The sequence below is a fragment of the Tachypleus tridentatus genome, chromosome 10, assembly GCF_004210375.1.
Source record: "Tachypleus tridentatus isolate NWPU-2018 chromosome 10, ASM421037v1, whole genome shotgun sequence".
Taxonomy (NCBI): domain Eukaryota; kingdom Metazoa; phylum Arthropoda; class Merostomata; order Xiphosura; family Limulidae; genus Tachypleus; species Tachypleus tridentatus.
The window spans coordinates 46,466,396-46,480,524 of record NC_134834.1 but is presented as its reverse complement, the minus strand read 5'-3'; the positions used below and the strand labels follow the sequence as shown (position 1 = coordinate 46,480,524).

Genomic DNA, 14,129 nt, shown 5'->3' with positions numbered 1-14,129 from the left:
TAACCAACACCATACATATACAGTTAGTATTGATAAAACAGCAGAATAAATACAACTTTTATTTTAATAAAAACGTTTTCTGATTACCTTGACATTTTTCAGATAAAAAAAAAGTATTTTTAATCATAAAATCAAAGTGACTTTGCATGTTGGATAGTCAACATTCTTAAAAAATTTCCTAAGCAAATTTTAACAAAAAAATCTTAATACTTAACTTAAAAACCTGATATTTTGTTTATGAAAGCTTTATAATGTTAACTAATAATTTACAAAATTGTAGAGATATGTATACATAATCAAAAATTACTCTCATGGATATTTTCATGGTCATGAACTGGGTGGATCCCACCCAGCCAAAATTTTTAGGAAGAGAATATGTTCATCCACACTGCACTGCATGTTGTTTACATTTAATTTATCTTCTTGTACACTTTTCACTATAAGAAAGACATGGCAGTATCTCCATAATTATTTCAATTGAGCATTATTTACTTCTGTTAATCTTTATCATGTGTTTTCTCATGTAATTTTGAAAAATTCTTACAGACAATGTAATCCTTTACATCTAACACAGCACAGCGGGCTACAACACTCAGTAAAGGGTTGGTGTCTTCAATAGAGCTTAGGAAGACTTCCTGGCGGTAGAATAGCCTGTTGAGAGGATGTTGAACTTCTTGTGGAGTAACAAACCACGGCCCATGGAAGTAGGCATGTCCACTGTTAAATCACCAAGCAACAGCTATGTACACTGATTTTTATTCACTGCTGTAGAAAGTTCATTCTAGTATTCTAACTATGTTTTATGGATGTCATGTCACATTTTACTAACTCATACCTAAGTTAAGAAGCTTGAAATATGTATTTAGTTTTTAATAGAATTCTACAATTTTAGCACAATTGAAACTAGTATTTTCTAGGGTAAAATGAAATTAAATATATAGGTATTTTAAATAATGGATACTCATGAATGATGGTAAGAAGTAGTGACTACTACTGCAGTTCCAAACCATAAGATTAAAATTAAATGTGAAACAAGCAGAAGTTACTGTTCATTATATATTCATGATATTAATCTTGTAATTGAAAAATTGTATTTATCTGGGCCAGAAACAAAAACATGCTTCACCTTTCTTTGTCCACCCACATCTGATCAATCTTTCCAATTAGTGTTCGACCTTGTTCTGTACGTACATAGCAACAATCACCTGTACCAGATTCAAAGTGAATAACTTTAAATAAAATGTTCATTGATGCCAAAAAAATGACAAAATTCTTCATCAAAGATTTTTTTTTAACATATCGAATTTTATGAATAAATGCTAATTTCTATAAAGAAAAAGCAATGTCAAATTACTTAAGACACGCATTGTGAATATTTTATTTTTATATCTATTTCCCTATCTTTCTCTTTATAAGTTTATCATTTATAAAAATAGTTTATTGGTACTTTCAATGCAAAATGACTTATGACAACAGAAGAGCAAAAGATAATAATGGGAAGGTATTACTGAAACTAAAATACAATATTAAAAATACCAATATTTACAATGTGCTGTGTAAAGGGAATAAATATGGAAATTACCTAGTTTATATGCTCCAGATGGAATACTGAACTGTTCATAATATATCTTGGAATCTCCTTCATTTTGGGTCTCGCAAAGAATATTCTAATGACGATAAAAGTAAACAAAATTGTATATTATTTCAGAAGAAGAACAATGTATTTTTTTTTAATCAAACAAGATGTATTTGGATATTATTTTGTGCTACTTAATGACAAGCTTTTTAAAAAATCGATAATTCAAATGATAAAACTTTGACCATTCTTGTGGTGATACATATACACTTTGAAATAGTAACAGGTAATAATTATGCCAGCGAAAACACCAGGTTTATACAAATAAATATTTAATTAAATTAAGCAGTATAATTACACTATGAAAATTGAGATTTAGTACAATTTGCTAACATAAATAAAATTGATTATTTATTGAAAGCTTCACCTTGAACAATATAGCATTGGACAGTAATAATTGAGTGTGTGTTTTCTTATAGCAAAGCCACATCAGGCTATCTGCTGAGTCCACTGAGGAGAATCAAACCCCTGATTTTAGCACTGTAAATCCCTAAATTTACTGCTGTACCAGTGGGGGATTAATAATTGTGTACAGTAATAATTGATAAAACACAAACATACTGGTTTTTGTCTTTCAATAACTTTTAAGTCTGTGTCATCATAATCCATGCTTTCCTCCTTGAATCTTTCTACACCATCCTTAAACACAGATGGAACACGGACAATGGGTAGTGGTTCTTCTCGAGGAACAATTTGAATGTATTCATTTGGAGTGAAGCTCCAGATCTTGAAGTGGCATGAAAAATATTTTGTAATTATATATAGTAAAGCCATAAATCTTGAAAGGTAATACTGTATCTTTCAGCAGTTACCAAACTTAAGAAATGAAAATTAAAAACTGGCTATATTTACTGAGTTAAAGAGATCACAAGGGACAGTAAGCAACATGTTATACTTTGCATTAACCACAAGGATGATAGCCAAACATGAACATACTAACTTTTTATAACATAAAACTAATTTATAAATGTTTTTCAAATACAACAAATTGAATGTCTATGTATATATATAAACATATCTAATATTATGATATACATTAACTGTTTATAGGCAATCCAACTCTGCACTATAAAATAATAATAAATATAATACAAAACAAAAACAACATTATAATGAGACTAAAATTTAAAAAAAATCTTAAATTAACAATCCTTGTTGTCATCTTTAAGTCATGAATAATGTCTGTGTTCAAAGCAATCAAATGCACTGGGGATATTCCATCTATCAAACAAGATCTCTACAGCAATGAAAGAGAACCAATTAAGAGTTGGGAGTTTGAGTTCTTGAAACCACAACATTTCAACTTAAAAAGCCTTTCACTATCTGCAATCAGTTGTGGGATGGCAGTTACCATGAATATTTAGATACAACTTTATTATGGAATTAAACAACTCTGAAAATCTGCAATTTTAGTCTCATCAAATCTTTCAATCTTTCAACAGACCTATTTCTCACAAATGCTTTTCTGCAGCAGTTATTGAAGACAATCTTACCTTTATTTTTTTGAAAGCTTTAACTTTAGCAGAATAACGAGATTCACAAACATAAACATCTTTGTCATCAAACCCCTGAGGAAAGGAAGAATTTAGGAAATTACAAACATAAATAGTATCTATTACTATCAAAATACATTATCTTTAGATATTAACAATTCACTGATACTCCAGGTTGAAAAACAAATTGATGATGTCAATTGAAAGAAAACTACTAACATAAATAAAATTGATTATTTATTGAAAGCTTTACCTTGAACAACATAGCATTGGACAATAATAATTGTGTGTGTGTTTTCTTACAGCATGGTGTAGCTAATAATCCAAGTTAAACATGTCTTGGCTATGTTTTAGTACACTGGTATTTTGTAAAATATACTACACTGACATTACAGTTATTATATATGTATACTGATTATTACTGTTTAGATATAAGTTAAATTAATTATTCTTAAAATATACAACAGTAAAAAAAAGAAAGTAAAGCAGACAATTATCTCTTCTAGTTGTGACCACTGTACTTGGTTGCTGCTTTATATAGTTTGCTAAGCCTTTTTAAAATTTCAAACATGGAAGATATGAAAAACATTTTTTTAAGATTTTTATATATACATTTAAATAATCCCAAAATCATAAATTACAATATCAATACCACAGAATCCAACAATAATTTATCAAGCTCAGTATCTAAGCTATATTTCAGTCTACAAAAATATGTAATTTTGAGCAGACTAAAAACATAACCTACCTCTTTGAAAACTTTGTTCAAAGAACAAGATGTCACCCTAACACTTTAAAATAGCTGAGAAACATACAAGAAGGACACTTTCAAATTTCAACTGATAACACCACCTAACACGAATTTTGTTCCTGGATAGTATGTGTTATTTCTTAATTGCTTATGTTGTAAAAGTACAGAAAATGGCCATTTTTCACTTCAAACTTTGCTTTTGTGACCTGGATAATGAAATTTAGAAATTACCCTATTTTCTATATAAAAACAGGCAAATTTGCACGTTTTTATTTAAATAAGGTCTAAATAAAATAAAATGTGAATCAAGATTTACATGTATTTATACTAAAGTTATACAAAAATGTTTAAAAGTGAGTAGTTTTTCGAGATTTGTGACAGTAATGTAAATCACTTTCATGTATCAGCCCCCAAATATAGTCTTCCATCATGTTTTTGTTATACGCTTCTTTGTAGTGGCATTCAATGTCCAGTATATCTTGGTGGAAGCACTCGCATTGCTCCTCTGAGCATGCTTCCATGTTCTCCTTGAATTTATCAAGATGAGCTTCAACGATATGAACCTTCAGGGACATCCTGCAGTTCATTTTGCCATAATTCTTCAACAAAGCCTCAACCAGTTCCACATAATTTTCGGCCTTGTGATCACCCAAGAAGCCCCAAACCACTGTAATAAAGCTGTCCCAAGCTTTTTTTCCCTTCCTTCTGAGCTTCTTGGGGAATTCTGTGCGCTCCAAGATCTTCTTTATTTGTGGTCCAATGAAGACACCAGCTTTGATCTTTGCCTCAGACAGCTTAGGGAAGGATTCTCGAAGGCTGCAGACTCCTTGTCAAAAACTGTGACAAATTGTTTCATTAGACCCAATTTTATGTGCAATGGTGGGAACAACACCTTCTGGAGGTTCACCTGTGGCTCACACTTGACATTGTGCCTCCCCACAGAGAACTCGGTCCATTGTGGTCAGTACTTCCTGTTGTAGTGCACTGCAGAGTCCCTGCTGTCCCAAAGGCAAAGATAATAACAGGGAAACTTGGTAAAGCCTCCTTGGAGGCCCATCAGAAATGTCACCATTTTGAAGTCATCCTCATCATACTTCAAGGCTCCTAGCAAGGTCTTGATGCTGTCGTATTCCTCTTTGAGGTGCACCAAAAATATTCAAATTTTAAATGGTCTAAACTTTGTATAATATAAAATCTTACTATTCAAGCAAGCATAAATTGTCCGTCTTACCTTCTAGAGTTTTTTTGCAGTGCTCGCAGGTAAAATGAGGTGACTAGGGTTTGTTTTGATCCCCTGACAGGCATGCTGAAATATGCCTTGTAGGCCTCACACATTTTAGCAGATGCTGTCACAGAGTCCTTTTTCGCTCTTGTCTTGATAAATTGGCCACATACATAGCAGAATGCACCTGGAGAATGCTTGCAGCTTCTTAAGATCTAAAATCAGATAGGTCTATGTGTTCACTTAGGCAGCTAGAATTAAACTGAAGTGGTAAGGGGTGAGCCCCTGTATATATATTATTATGGAATGTTCTAGAAATTTCTTGTAAGTCGAGAAAATTCTCTATCAGCTATCCAGCACTGAATCTACCTGAATTGTTCTGGAAAATGGGTAAATTTGAAAATTTCATTACCCAGGTCAGAAAAGCAAAGTTTGAAGAGAAAAATAGGTCTTTTCCATTTACTTTAGGCATAAGAATTGGGAAACAACATTTTCTGCTCAGGAACAAGAAAAAGTAAAACTTTTGTTACACAGTGTTATTCATATGTCATATACTGAAATAAGTGTATAGAAGGGACCATTTCCTAAACAAGAAAGAAGTGAGTGGAGCCACTGCATTTGATTCAGTACATAAAAGATATCTTAGCATACAGAAAAGATACGAGTTTCTTATTTTATATTCTAGCTGTAAATATTTGTGATTTGAGTTTCTATTTCATATACATCTATAGACTCATTTTTGTGACATCACAAACATCTAATTTGAACCAATGCTGCATTCAATATGCCATGTGACACAGAACAATCGATGTTTAACTGCAATTTTCTTTAGTATTTATTGTTTAATTACGAAACTGAATAATGTATAACACTAAAACTGAATTATAATCTACAGTTTGATACCAAACTTATTGGTTTAAAGTAGTTTAATAAAATTTTGCATAGAAGTCAACAAACACAATGACATGGCTTTTGACATGCGACCTATATGAAAAGGGATAAAAGAGCAAAATTTTAAGTACAAACAAATGTATATACTGTTACACTTTTAAATCTATTTAGGATAAACAAGTGTAGTTTCATTTATAATTTGAAGTAATTCTAGAAATGAACTAGAGGGAAAATTTAGTTTAATTTCAATTTCTAAATTGTATGCACATTTTACTATATCAGCAATGTATATAATAAAGATATTGGCTCAATGATATCAACACATAACTGTATCTTGTCATGACTCTTGTGCAAAAAATAGATCTAGATAATCACTCTTCATGTAGAACAATAACAAACAGCTTTAAAATTTTAATTTTATATTTTTCTATATAAAGCAAAAACAAAGGAATAATTTAATCAAACAGTTAACTCCTGTTTCATAACAGAACACTTGACAACAAACACAGTTCCCACTTAAAACTAAATATTCATTAATAACTTAAAGCTGAACTTCAACATTTTCATGAAATATTTTGTTTTTAAGGTTTTGCATTAATTTTTCTAAACCTTACCTCTGGTTTCAGTTTGAAATATTCTTTAACAAACATGACATAACACTTCCCGAGGACTTGATTAAGTGGAGTACTGTTATAGTTGTCACTTTTGAAAACTTCCTAAAACAAATAAGCAAGATTCAGACTTAAGAGAATTGTGACATCTGTTCTCAAGGTCTCCCACCTTTTAATTTATTTACCACCATTCCTGATGTATGGAATTAAATGTAAATTACTTATTATAATATTGATATTACTAAAGTCTAATTTTTATATTCTTTGATATCTTATTTCTTTATAGAGTGAAAACAGAAAATCAGAAATGCTACATTCACCTATTACATTTTCATTTTTATAAACTGTCAATAATTCTTTGTCATTTATGTCTACATAATTTATAAGGAATAAAAAAGCAAAATTTTAGTCTATTGAATGATGTATAATATTACATTGTTTTAAGTACAATATATCACCAAACTTGCATTCAGGTTATCTTGTAGTGTTCAGGTAAAACAGAAAAAGAAACTAATTTAAGCTTGTCTTGTTTTAGTTAGAGAGCCAGTTAAATCACAAGTTACAGAACATTGTTCACTTTGTGATAATTATTATTTTGCATTATTATGTGCATTATTTGATTAAATAAAAATTACTTAGTGAACAAATACCATTTTTATTTAAAAAAGTAAGCTTAAATTCATCAGCAACCAACAGCAAAAGAACAAGAGATCAAAGACGAGTACTATATTATTTTTTGTTTCATGTATGTTCATTATTTATTGTTATAACATTAACTAAAAAGTTAAAAGTAGAGGCTTATTAGGTTAGATAAGAGAATAACAACAACAACAAAAAAATCTTTAAAAATGTATGCTCACAAACAGTTCATGCATTATACCACTGAATAGCATAACATTTTGAGACACTGTGAGACTTACTGATCCACCTGGTCCATTTCAACCTCTAAACTTAAAAAAAAACAATAACAAAAAAACTTAAAGCCAATCCTTACAATTCATATACTTATCAAGCTTTCTCTAAACTCATTTAAATTTACTACCTCTACAATATTCCTTTATCAGCCCCTTGTACTTATCAACTAGCTCCTCTGATCTACTATTCCCCACATCATTAGCCCCTACATGCACCACCAAAACTGCATCTTTACTAACCTCCTTTATTATATCTCCTGCTCTGTCAGTTATATCCTCTGCCTATGCTGCTGAGTAACATAATCTGATTTTCTCCCTATTTACCCCACAGATTACTTTGTCAACACGTACTGTCAAGAAATCATCTATAACTTTCTTATCGCCCAGATCTCTCTTTGACCCTTTTGTTTTCCTTACCTCCAATAGTTCCTCATATGCACACACCAAGGACTGAAATCTGTTGCTAAACAGACTACATTCATTATAAGTAAATTTACTACTTTTTATTCTAATAGTGCCCTTTTTGCCTTCCTGAAAGTCATTGTTAGCTGATGTACTCCTTGCATGTAAAAACTAAAGCTCCTCTTGAAATCCTGTTGCTATTTCCTACAGTCTATGCTTTTCTTTATCTATTGCCTTTACTTTCATTATGATAGTCCCTAACTTATCCTCCAACCTACAAAATCTACATAAAAATTGCACATCTTTATTACCAGCTTCCTTAAAAGTACATGCCATTCCTGTGTTCCCACATAAAATCCACTCATTGCAGCCATTACACCTACCAAGCTATGAATGCTTAACTTCTACACTAGTCTTAACCATTGCGTTTATACTTATAGCCTGAAAAAAATACTTAATACCAATTACAAGTAGCCAATTTTTAACACTAATTTATCTTCCCACTAAAGTAATAAAGTTTTTTTTTAATTATACAGAACTTAGAAACAGAACTTAATAATTTATTAGAACAAACAATATATGTAATGTTAATAATAAAATGTATTTAGCCTTATTTATATCCTGCCTGTATCTATAACAGAATTAGCTCAACTTAAACTAATGGTAAACAAGTTACTTCTTAAAATGCCAAGAGACAATAACCTTATTTTTTAGATTGTATTTATTTAATAAAATAATATATTATTAATGTGAGCTACGAGTTTGACAAATGATTTACAACTTATGTTGAAGGATTATTAGTTATACATGGTTCAAAGGGCAATAAAACAAAGTATGAATAATTGTAGTTTTATGTTACAATATGCAGTCATCCTAGGAAGAAAACAAGGGTAATTTAAATTTTTATAATGATTACAAGGTCAGTCAAATCAAATAAATCTGCACAGATTTAAGAAAGAGACAATAACACATAAAATTTAGTTTTACTTTAACCTTCTCAGCATAGGCTCAGTCCCTGGTACCAGTCTTGTATCCATTTTGTGCTTCTTATAGTTTTCATGCTATTATTTTTAGATTAGTAAGTTCATGTTCATGATATTTAGCATATTATTGGTAAACATTACAAGGGTTTTGTACACAAAATATCAGGTTTTTTATATATCAAACCTTATGTTTTGTTAAGCAATGTCTTTTCTCATGCCTTTTCTCTTTTCACACTTGACTATACAACATGCAAAGAAATTTTCATTTTAAGATTAAAAATACTTTTATGGATCAGAAAGTTTTCAAATTTTTCTGGCAAAATCCTTATAATGTCTAGACCAACCATTTCTTAAGAAAAAACTTTATATTTTATATGACTTTCACTAATAAATGTGGGTTCATTCGATTAAACTGATCTTGTGACCACCATATAAAATTAGGAAATGAATATAAATTATACATTTTTCATTACAGAATGACTACAGGTTATAAAATGAAAATATAAATATTTAGACTGAATAGCCTAACTCTTATGAAATTATACATTTATATAGATTTATTATTTCTATTAAATTGACCTTTCAGCTGTGCCTGGCTAACAACACATAAGTTACAATTATGCTGCACATGTGCACTCATGTTACCATCTCCAATAATATAAAACTGAACTTCAGTTTTCAAAAAGTGACCAATCTTGGCTATGTTTTAGAGGATTAGTGCATTTGGTAAAATACGGTCACATTTCAATTATTATAAGCTTCATATGTATATAGATTACTACCATTTATAAACAAGTTTTACACTTATTTTTCTTAAAACATAGAAGAATAGATTAAGAAATAAACCAAGCAATTATCTCTTCTAGTTATGTACTTGGTTGCTGCTTGTTGTGCCTTGATAAGCTTTAAGAAAATTTGCACATGGAGGATGTGAAACAAAATTTTTTAAAGGTTCTATAAATACATTTGAATAACCCAAAAAGCATAAATTACTTCATTGATACCACAGAATTCCTTTATAATTAGTTATTAGTTGCCAATGGAATATATGTCTACTTTTTAGTAATGTTGGTATTAGTCCCCAAAGTAACTTTTGTTCACTTAAATAATGCATCTAAGAATAATGAATAATAATAGGCACAAAGCAAGTAATATCTTATAACTATTATAATTTAACTGGTTTTCTAACTCTGACAATAAATACATAGTTAATTTCCTTTGCTACTTGATTTGAACATCACAAGATAAACTTTCAAACTGGAGATGAAATTGACAACACTTTGAATTGAAAATAATGTAATATCATACATCATGTGAGAGATTAAAACAAAATGTTAACTTTCTCTTGGTATAAATTATATAGTACATAAAACACTGGACAGAATTAGTGGCAACTAGCAAAAGCACCCAGCTTTACATGGGTTATTAGGTTAATATATTTTAGCAACTGTGTAAACTTTATCCTGGAAGTAAAAAATATTGATCAAATTTAATCATTTATGAATTAAGGTATCTTCTGTTACATCACCAACCTTTTCAATAAAAAATGAACCTCTTTACTCAATAGAGACTCTAAATTAAGAAATCAATTTCTTTAGTTTTGTTCTTGATAAATTTCATTTTATAATTTCAGTATACAGACTAACAACAATATTAAATTATACCTTTGTTGCTTAGCAACATGACATAAAAGCCATTCTTGGAATGCAATGTTCTCACAATGCACTGGCTTTTCTACAGGGTGTTCGGAAAGTCACTGTGCAGTTTTGTCTGTTAATAAATATATAAGTGCACAGTGACTTTCCGAACACCCTGTATATACTAGAAGCTGTTAATTTAATATAGTACACTATATACGAATATAATTACAGTAATTTGCCAAAGTAAGGATAATTTTTTTAATATTTTAAGTGACTCAGTTCTTGTAGTTTTGACTTTCTTGATTCAACACTTCTTGTAGCATTAAACCTTTGCACATTACTACAGTTTGCTAGGAAACATTACATATATATTGATCCCTACTTGTCTTAATAATTTTGAATTTTTTAAAATATTCTTGTTTGTTTTCTTTTTATTAGTTATATGTTTGTGCACTAGCAATACCAAACTTTGGTATAATTACAGTAATTTGCCAAAGTAAGGATAATTTTTTTAATATTTTAAGTGACTCAGTTCTTGTAGTTTTGACTTTCTTGATTCAACACTTCTTGTAGCATTAAACCTTTGCACATTACTACAGTTTGCTAGGAAACATTACATATATATTGATCCCTACTTGTCTTAATAATTTTGAATTTTTTAAAATATTCTTGTTTGTTTTCTTTTTATTAGTTATATGTTTGTGCACTAGCAATACCAAACTTTGGGTGTGCATATATCCAATTCAATTTTATGATTCATTAGAATCTGTACCAACCTACTTTCGTATCTCATTACATGCTTAAGTAGTGCATTATTCATTTAACTATTATCCTTTAGAAAACAGGAAAGAAATCAATGGGAATTAAGACAGAAGAGTCCTGTCAAAAAATTAGAGTAAAAAGGTTCTGAAAAAGTCACTTACTTATTTACTAAAATCAAAATTTATTGAAATAGTAAAATTTTAATTCACTCCATAAACACATGTAGCATTTTAAATGTTTGAATATTAACAGTGACTATTTCATAATAATGGCTGAACAAAACTAAAATTTATTTATAAAATACAATAAATTTTAGTTTTGTTCAGCCATTATTATGAAGTAGTCACTGTTAATATTCAAACATTTCTATGGCTGCTGTTTTATTTCATTATGATTTCTACAGTAATACTTAATGATACTCTACTCAAACAGTAAATTAATTATTTTCTTACATAGCACAAAAATGGCACTTTAAACAACATTTTTTTCTTTAACCCACTTAGGTATCCATTTATGTGAGTGTTACAAGGTTTTATTCAGTTACGTTCAAAATTTAATGAAATTTCTTTCTTATGATGGTATATGAATAAACTAGGTGTAAAACCGTAACTAATAACCCACATTTTAATATTATACAAATTTTAAGTTCCTAATTTTATAAGATAATATTTTAAAAAATCTTGAATTCCCCCAGTATGAGAATTGTGACATTTTTTTCTAGACATCCATTATCCTCTAACTTATTTACCAAACACCCAAGATGTTAAAAGATGTAAGATGTAAATTCCTCATTATATTAATATAATTGTAATCATTTAGGCAAACCATAATTTTTCTAGTCTTTAATCACATCTAGTTACAGAGCAACAAAATAGAAAATTAGACCCTTCTTACCATGCCCATCTGTCACATCCACTCTTTCAGAAATTGCCACAAGTTCTCTCTGATGTTTAATATTTTACTATTTATAACCAAAGTTTTAATCAATTACATAAGATATTATATTATATTGCTTGCTGTATAGAAAATTGTCTATTTCACTTTTAGGTTAAACTTTTATTTCAATGGAAAACACATAAATGAGCTCAGCTGAATTTTTAATGGTTCTTCTTGCATAGTTAGAAAAGTTCTGACAGTTATATAACACTATCTGTTTTCACAAGCTATTATTCTGTATTTTTTGGTGCATTATTTGATTAAGTAAAAAATTATGTAGTGCAGAAATACCATTATTACAAAATAGGTACAGTTAAGTGCCAACAACAAGTGAAATAAAAGAAAAACACACCAGGTAAGTATTCTGTTTCTTGTTTTTCATACATTTATAATAATAAATAAAGAAAAGATAACTATGATGTAAAAAATTAGATACTTTTTATGTTAGATATAGCATTAGACAGGGTAAAATAAATATTACTAAAATATTTCATGAAGTACGCTTGTGATAAACTTAGAAGTAGTCCATATGCTATATAATTTGATAGGTTAATGAAGTTTATCAAATGATTTACAACATGTGAGGCAGGAATATTAATTAGACATAGTTCTAAAGGCAATAAACTAATAAAATATTAATAAACAGATGTTACAGTTTAAAGCCATTTAGCATAAACTCAATCTAAAAAGGAAAAACGGTAATTTAGAATTACTTCAAATAGATTTAGGGTGGAGGAAATAAAATATAAGGTCTATTTCTAAAATTTATTTTGAAGATTTTAGAGATCATATAAATAAAATTTGAAATTTTTCAAATGAAAAAAATTACATATTAGAAGTTATAATACGGAAACTCTAAAGGTTAATTTTAGGTCAGTGTTTAAGTCTAATTGACTGAACCTGTAATGAGAGAACTAACTTGAATAAACTGAAACATTATTTCAAAATCTGTTTATGGGGTGCTGACTATGAGAATGTTTTCAACTACTCTGCTTTGCTTACAAGATTTAATGGTTACATTTCAAAAGCTTACTTTTTGAAGAAACTTCCTGGTAGCCAAGTGAAAAGTTTCATTAGGTCTATAAAACCAACATCCATATATCCATTGTTCACCCTCACTGTCTCTACGCAATTTAGAAATGTGGATGATATGTGGTTCCATTGCTTTTTCTCTGTACATAATAAAATAGAAATATTTTATATTGTACTGTTTACTGAGTTTATGATGTAAATTTGTTATCCTACAAAAATATACTGTAACATAACTTCAGTTTCAATAAGGTTTTTCAATATTAGGAAGAAATGTTGTTTTTATTTTAATATGTTTCAAAATTCTTAAATGTATTTTTTATTAACTAAAGCTTAAACACATAGAATTCTACCCTCTGACAAGAATAAACTAAAAGTATGATTCTCAGAAGTTCATTCTTTCAGCTCACATTTTGCAATAAATACTAACAACGCGTTTGACACGTCTTCCAGAGAAATAGCATAAATATCCATTTCATTTTTTCAGCTGCTTGAGGTATGCCCTCAGTTGTTGGCTAGATCTACACAAACCTGTTGATCTACATGTATAGGCCTGCAAATCTATAGATCTAGATGTCTGTGTTGTAATTTCATGATTAACATCTGACATTCTCCAAAATTTATACCTGTTTGGCTATACCAACATGATAAAAATTATTAGCACTGCTTGTAAAGGCCTGTAATATTAATAGATATGATGATGGAGCAGTTTGTGTACATTTGATTTATGCCTCTTTTTCACCACACAAACACATCTTTCTCGATTGTGTTTCACAATGTTGTCTGAAACATGTTGATGGTTTCACTACTGACCTTTGTGTGCACAAATTCTCCCCTGTTACAAGTCATCACATTTTGC

General features: G+C 29.5%; 1 protein-coding gene across 12 annotated transcripts in view; it reads right to left on the bottom strand.

The window, feature by feature from the left end:
• Window positions 1-14,129, bottom strand: part of polybromo (protein) — a 182,375-nt gene that overhangs the window by 34,990 nt on the left and 133,256 nt on the right. For 11 of the 12 annotated variants that reach the window (XM_076461156.1, XM_076461165.1, XM_076461157.1 and 8 more), the window contains 7 exons: window positions 13,275-13,413; window positions 6,608-6,709; window positions 3,130-3,204; window positions 2,198-2,362; window positions 1,583-1,667; window positions 1,127-1,205; window positions 545-717 (listed from right to left, as the gene is read on the bottom strand). In XM_076461156.1, coding sequence (XP_076317271.1) covers window positions 545-717; window positions 1,127-1,205; window positions 1,583-1,667; window positions 2,198-2,362; window positions 3,130-3,204; window positions 6,608-6,709; window positions 13,275-13,413 — 818 coding nt within the window. The remainder of the gene's footprint in view (window positions 1-544; window positions 718-1,126; window positions 1,206-1,582; window positions 1,668-2,197; window positions 2,363-3,129; window positions 3,205-6,607; window positions 6,710-13,274; window positions 13,414-14,129) is intronic. The other variant, XM_076461167.1, reaches the window with a different exon arrangement.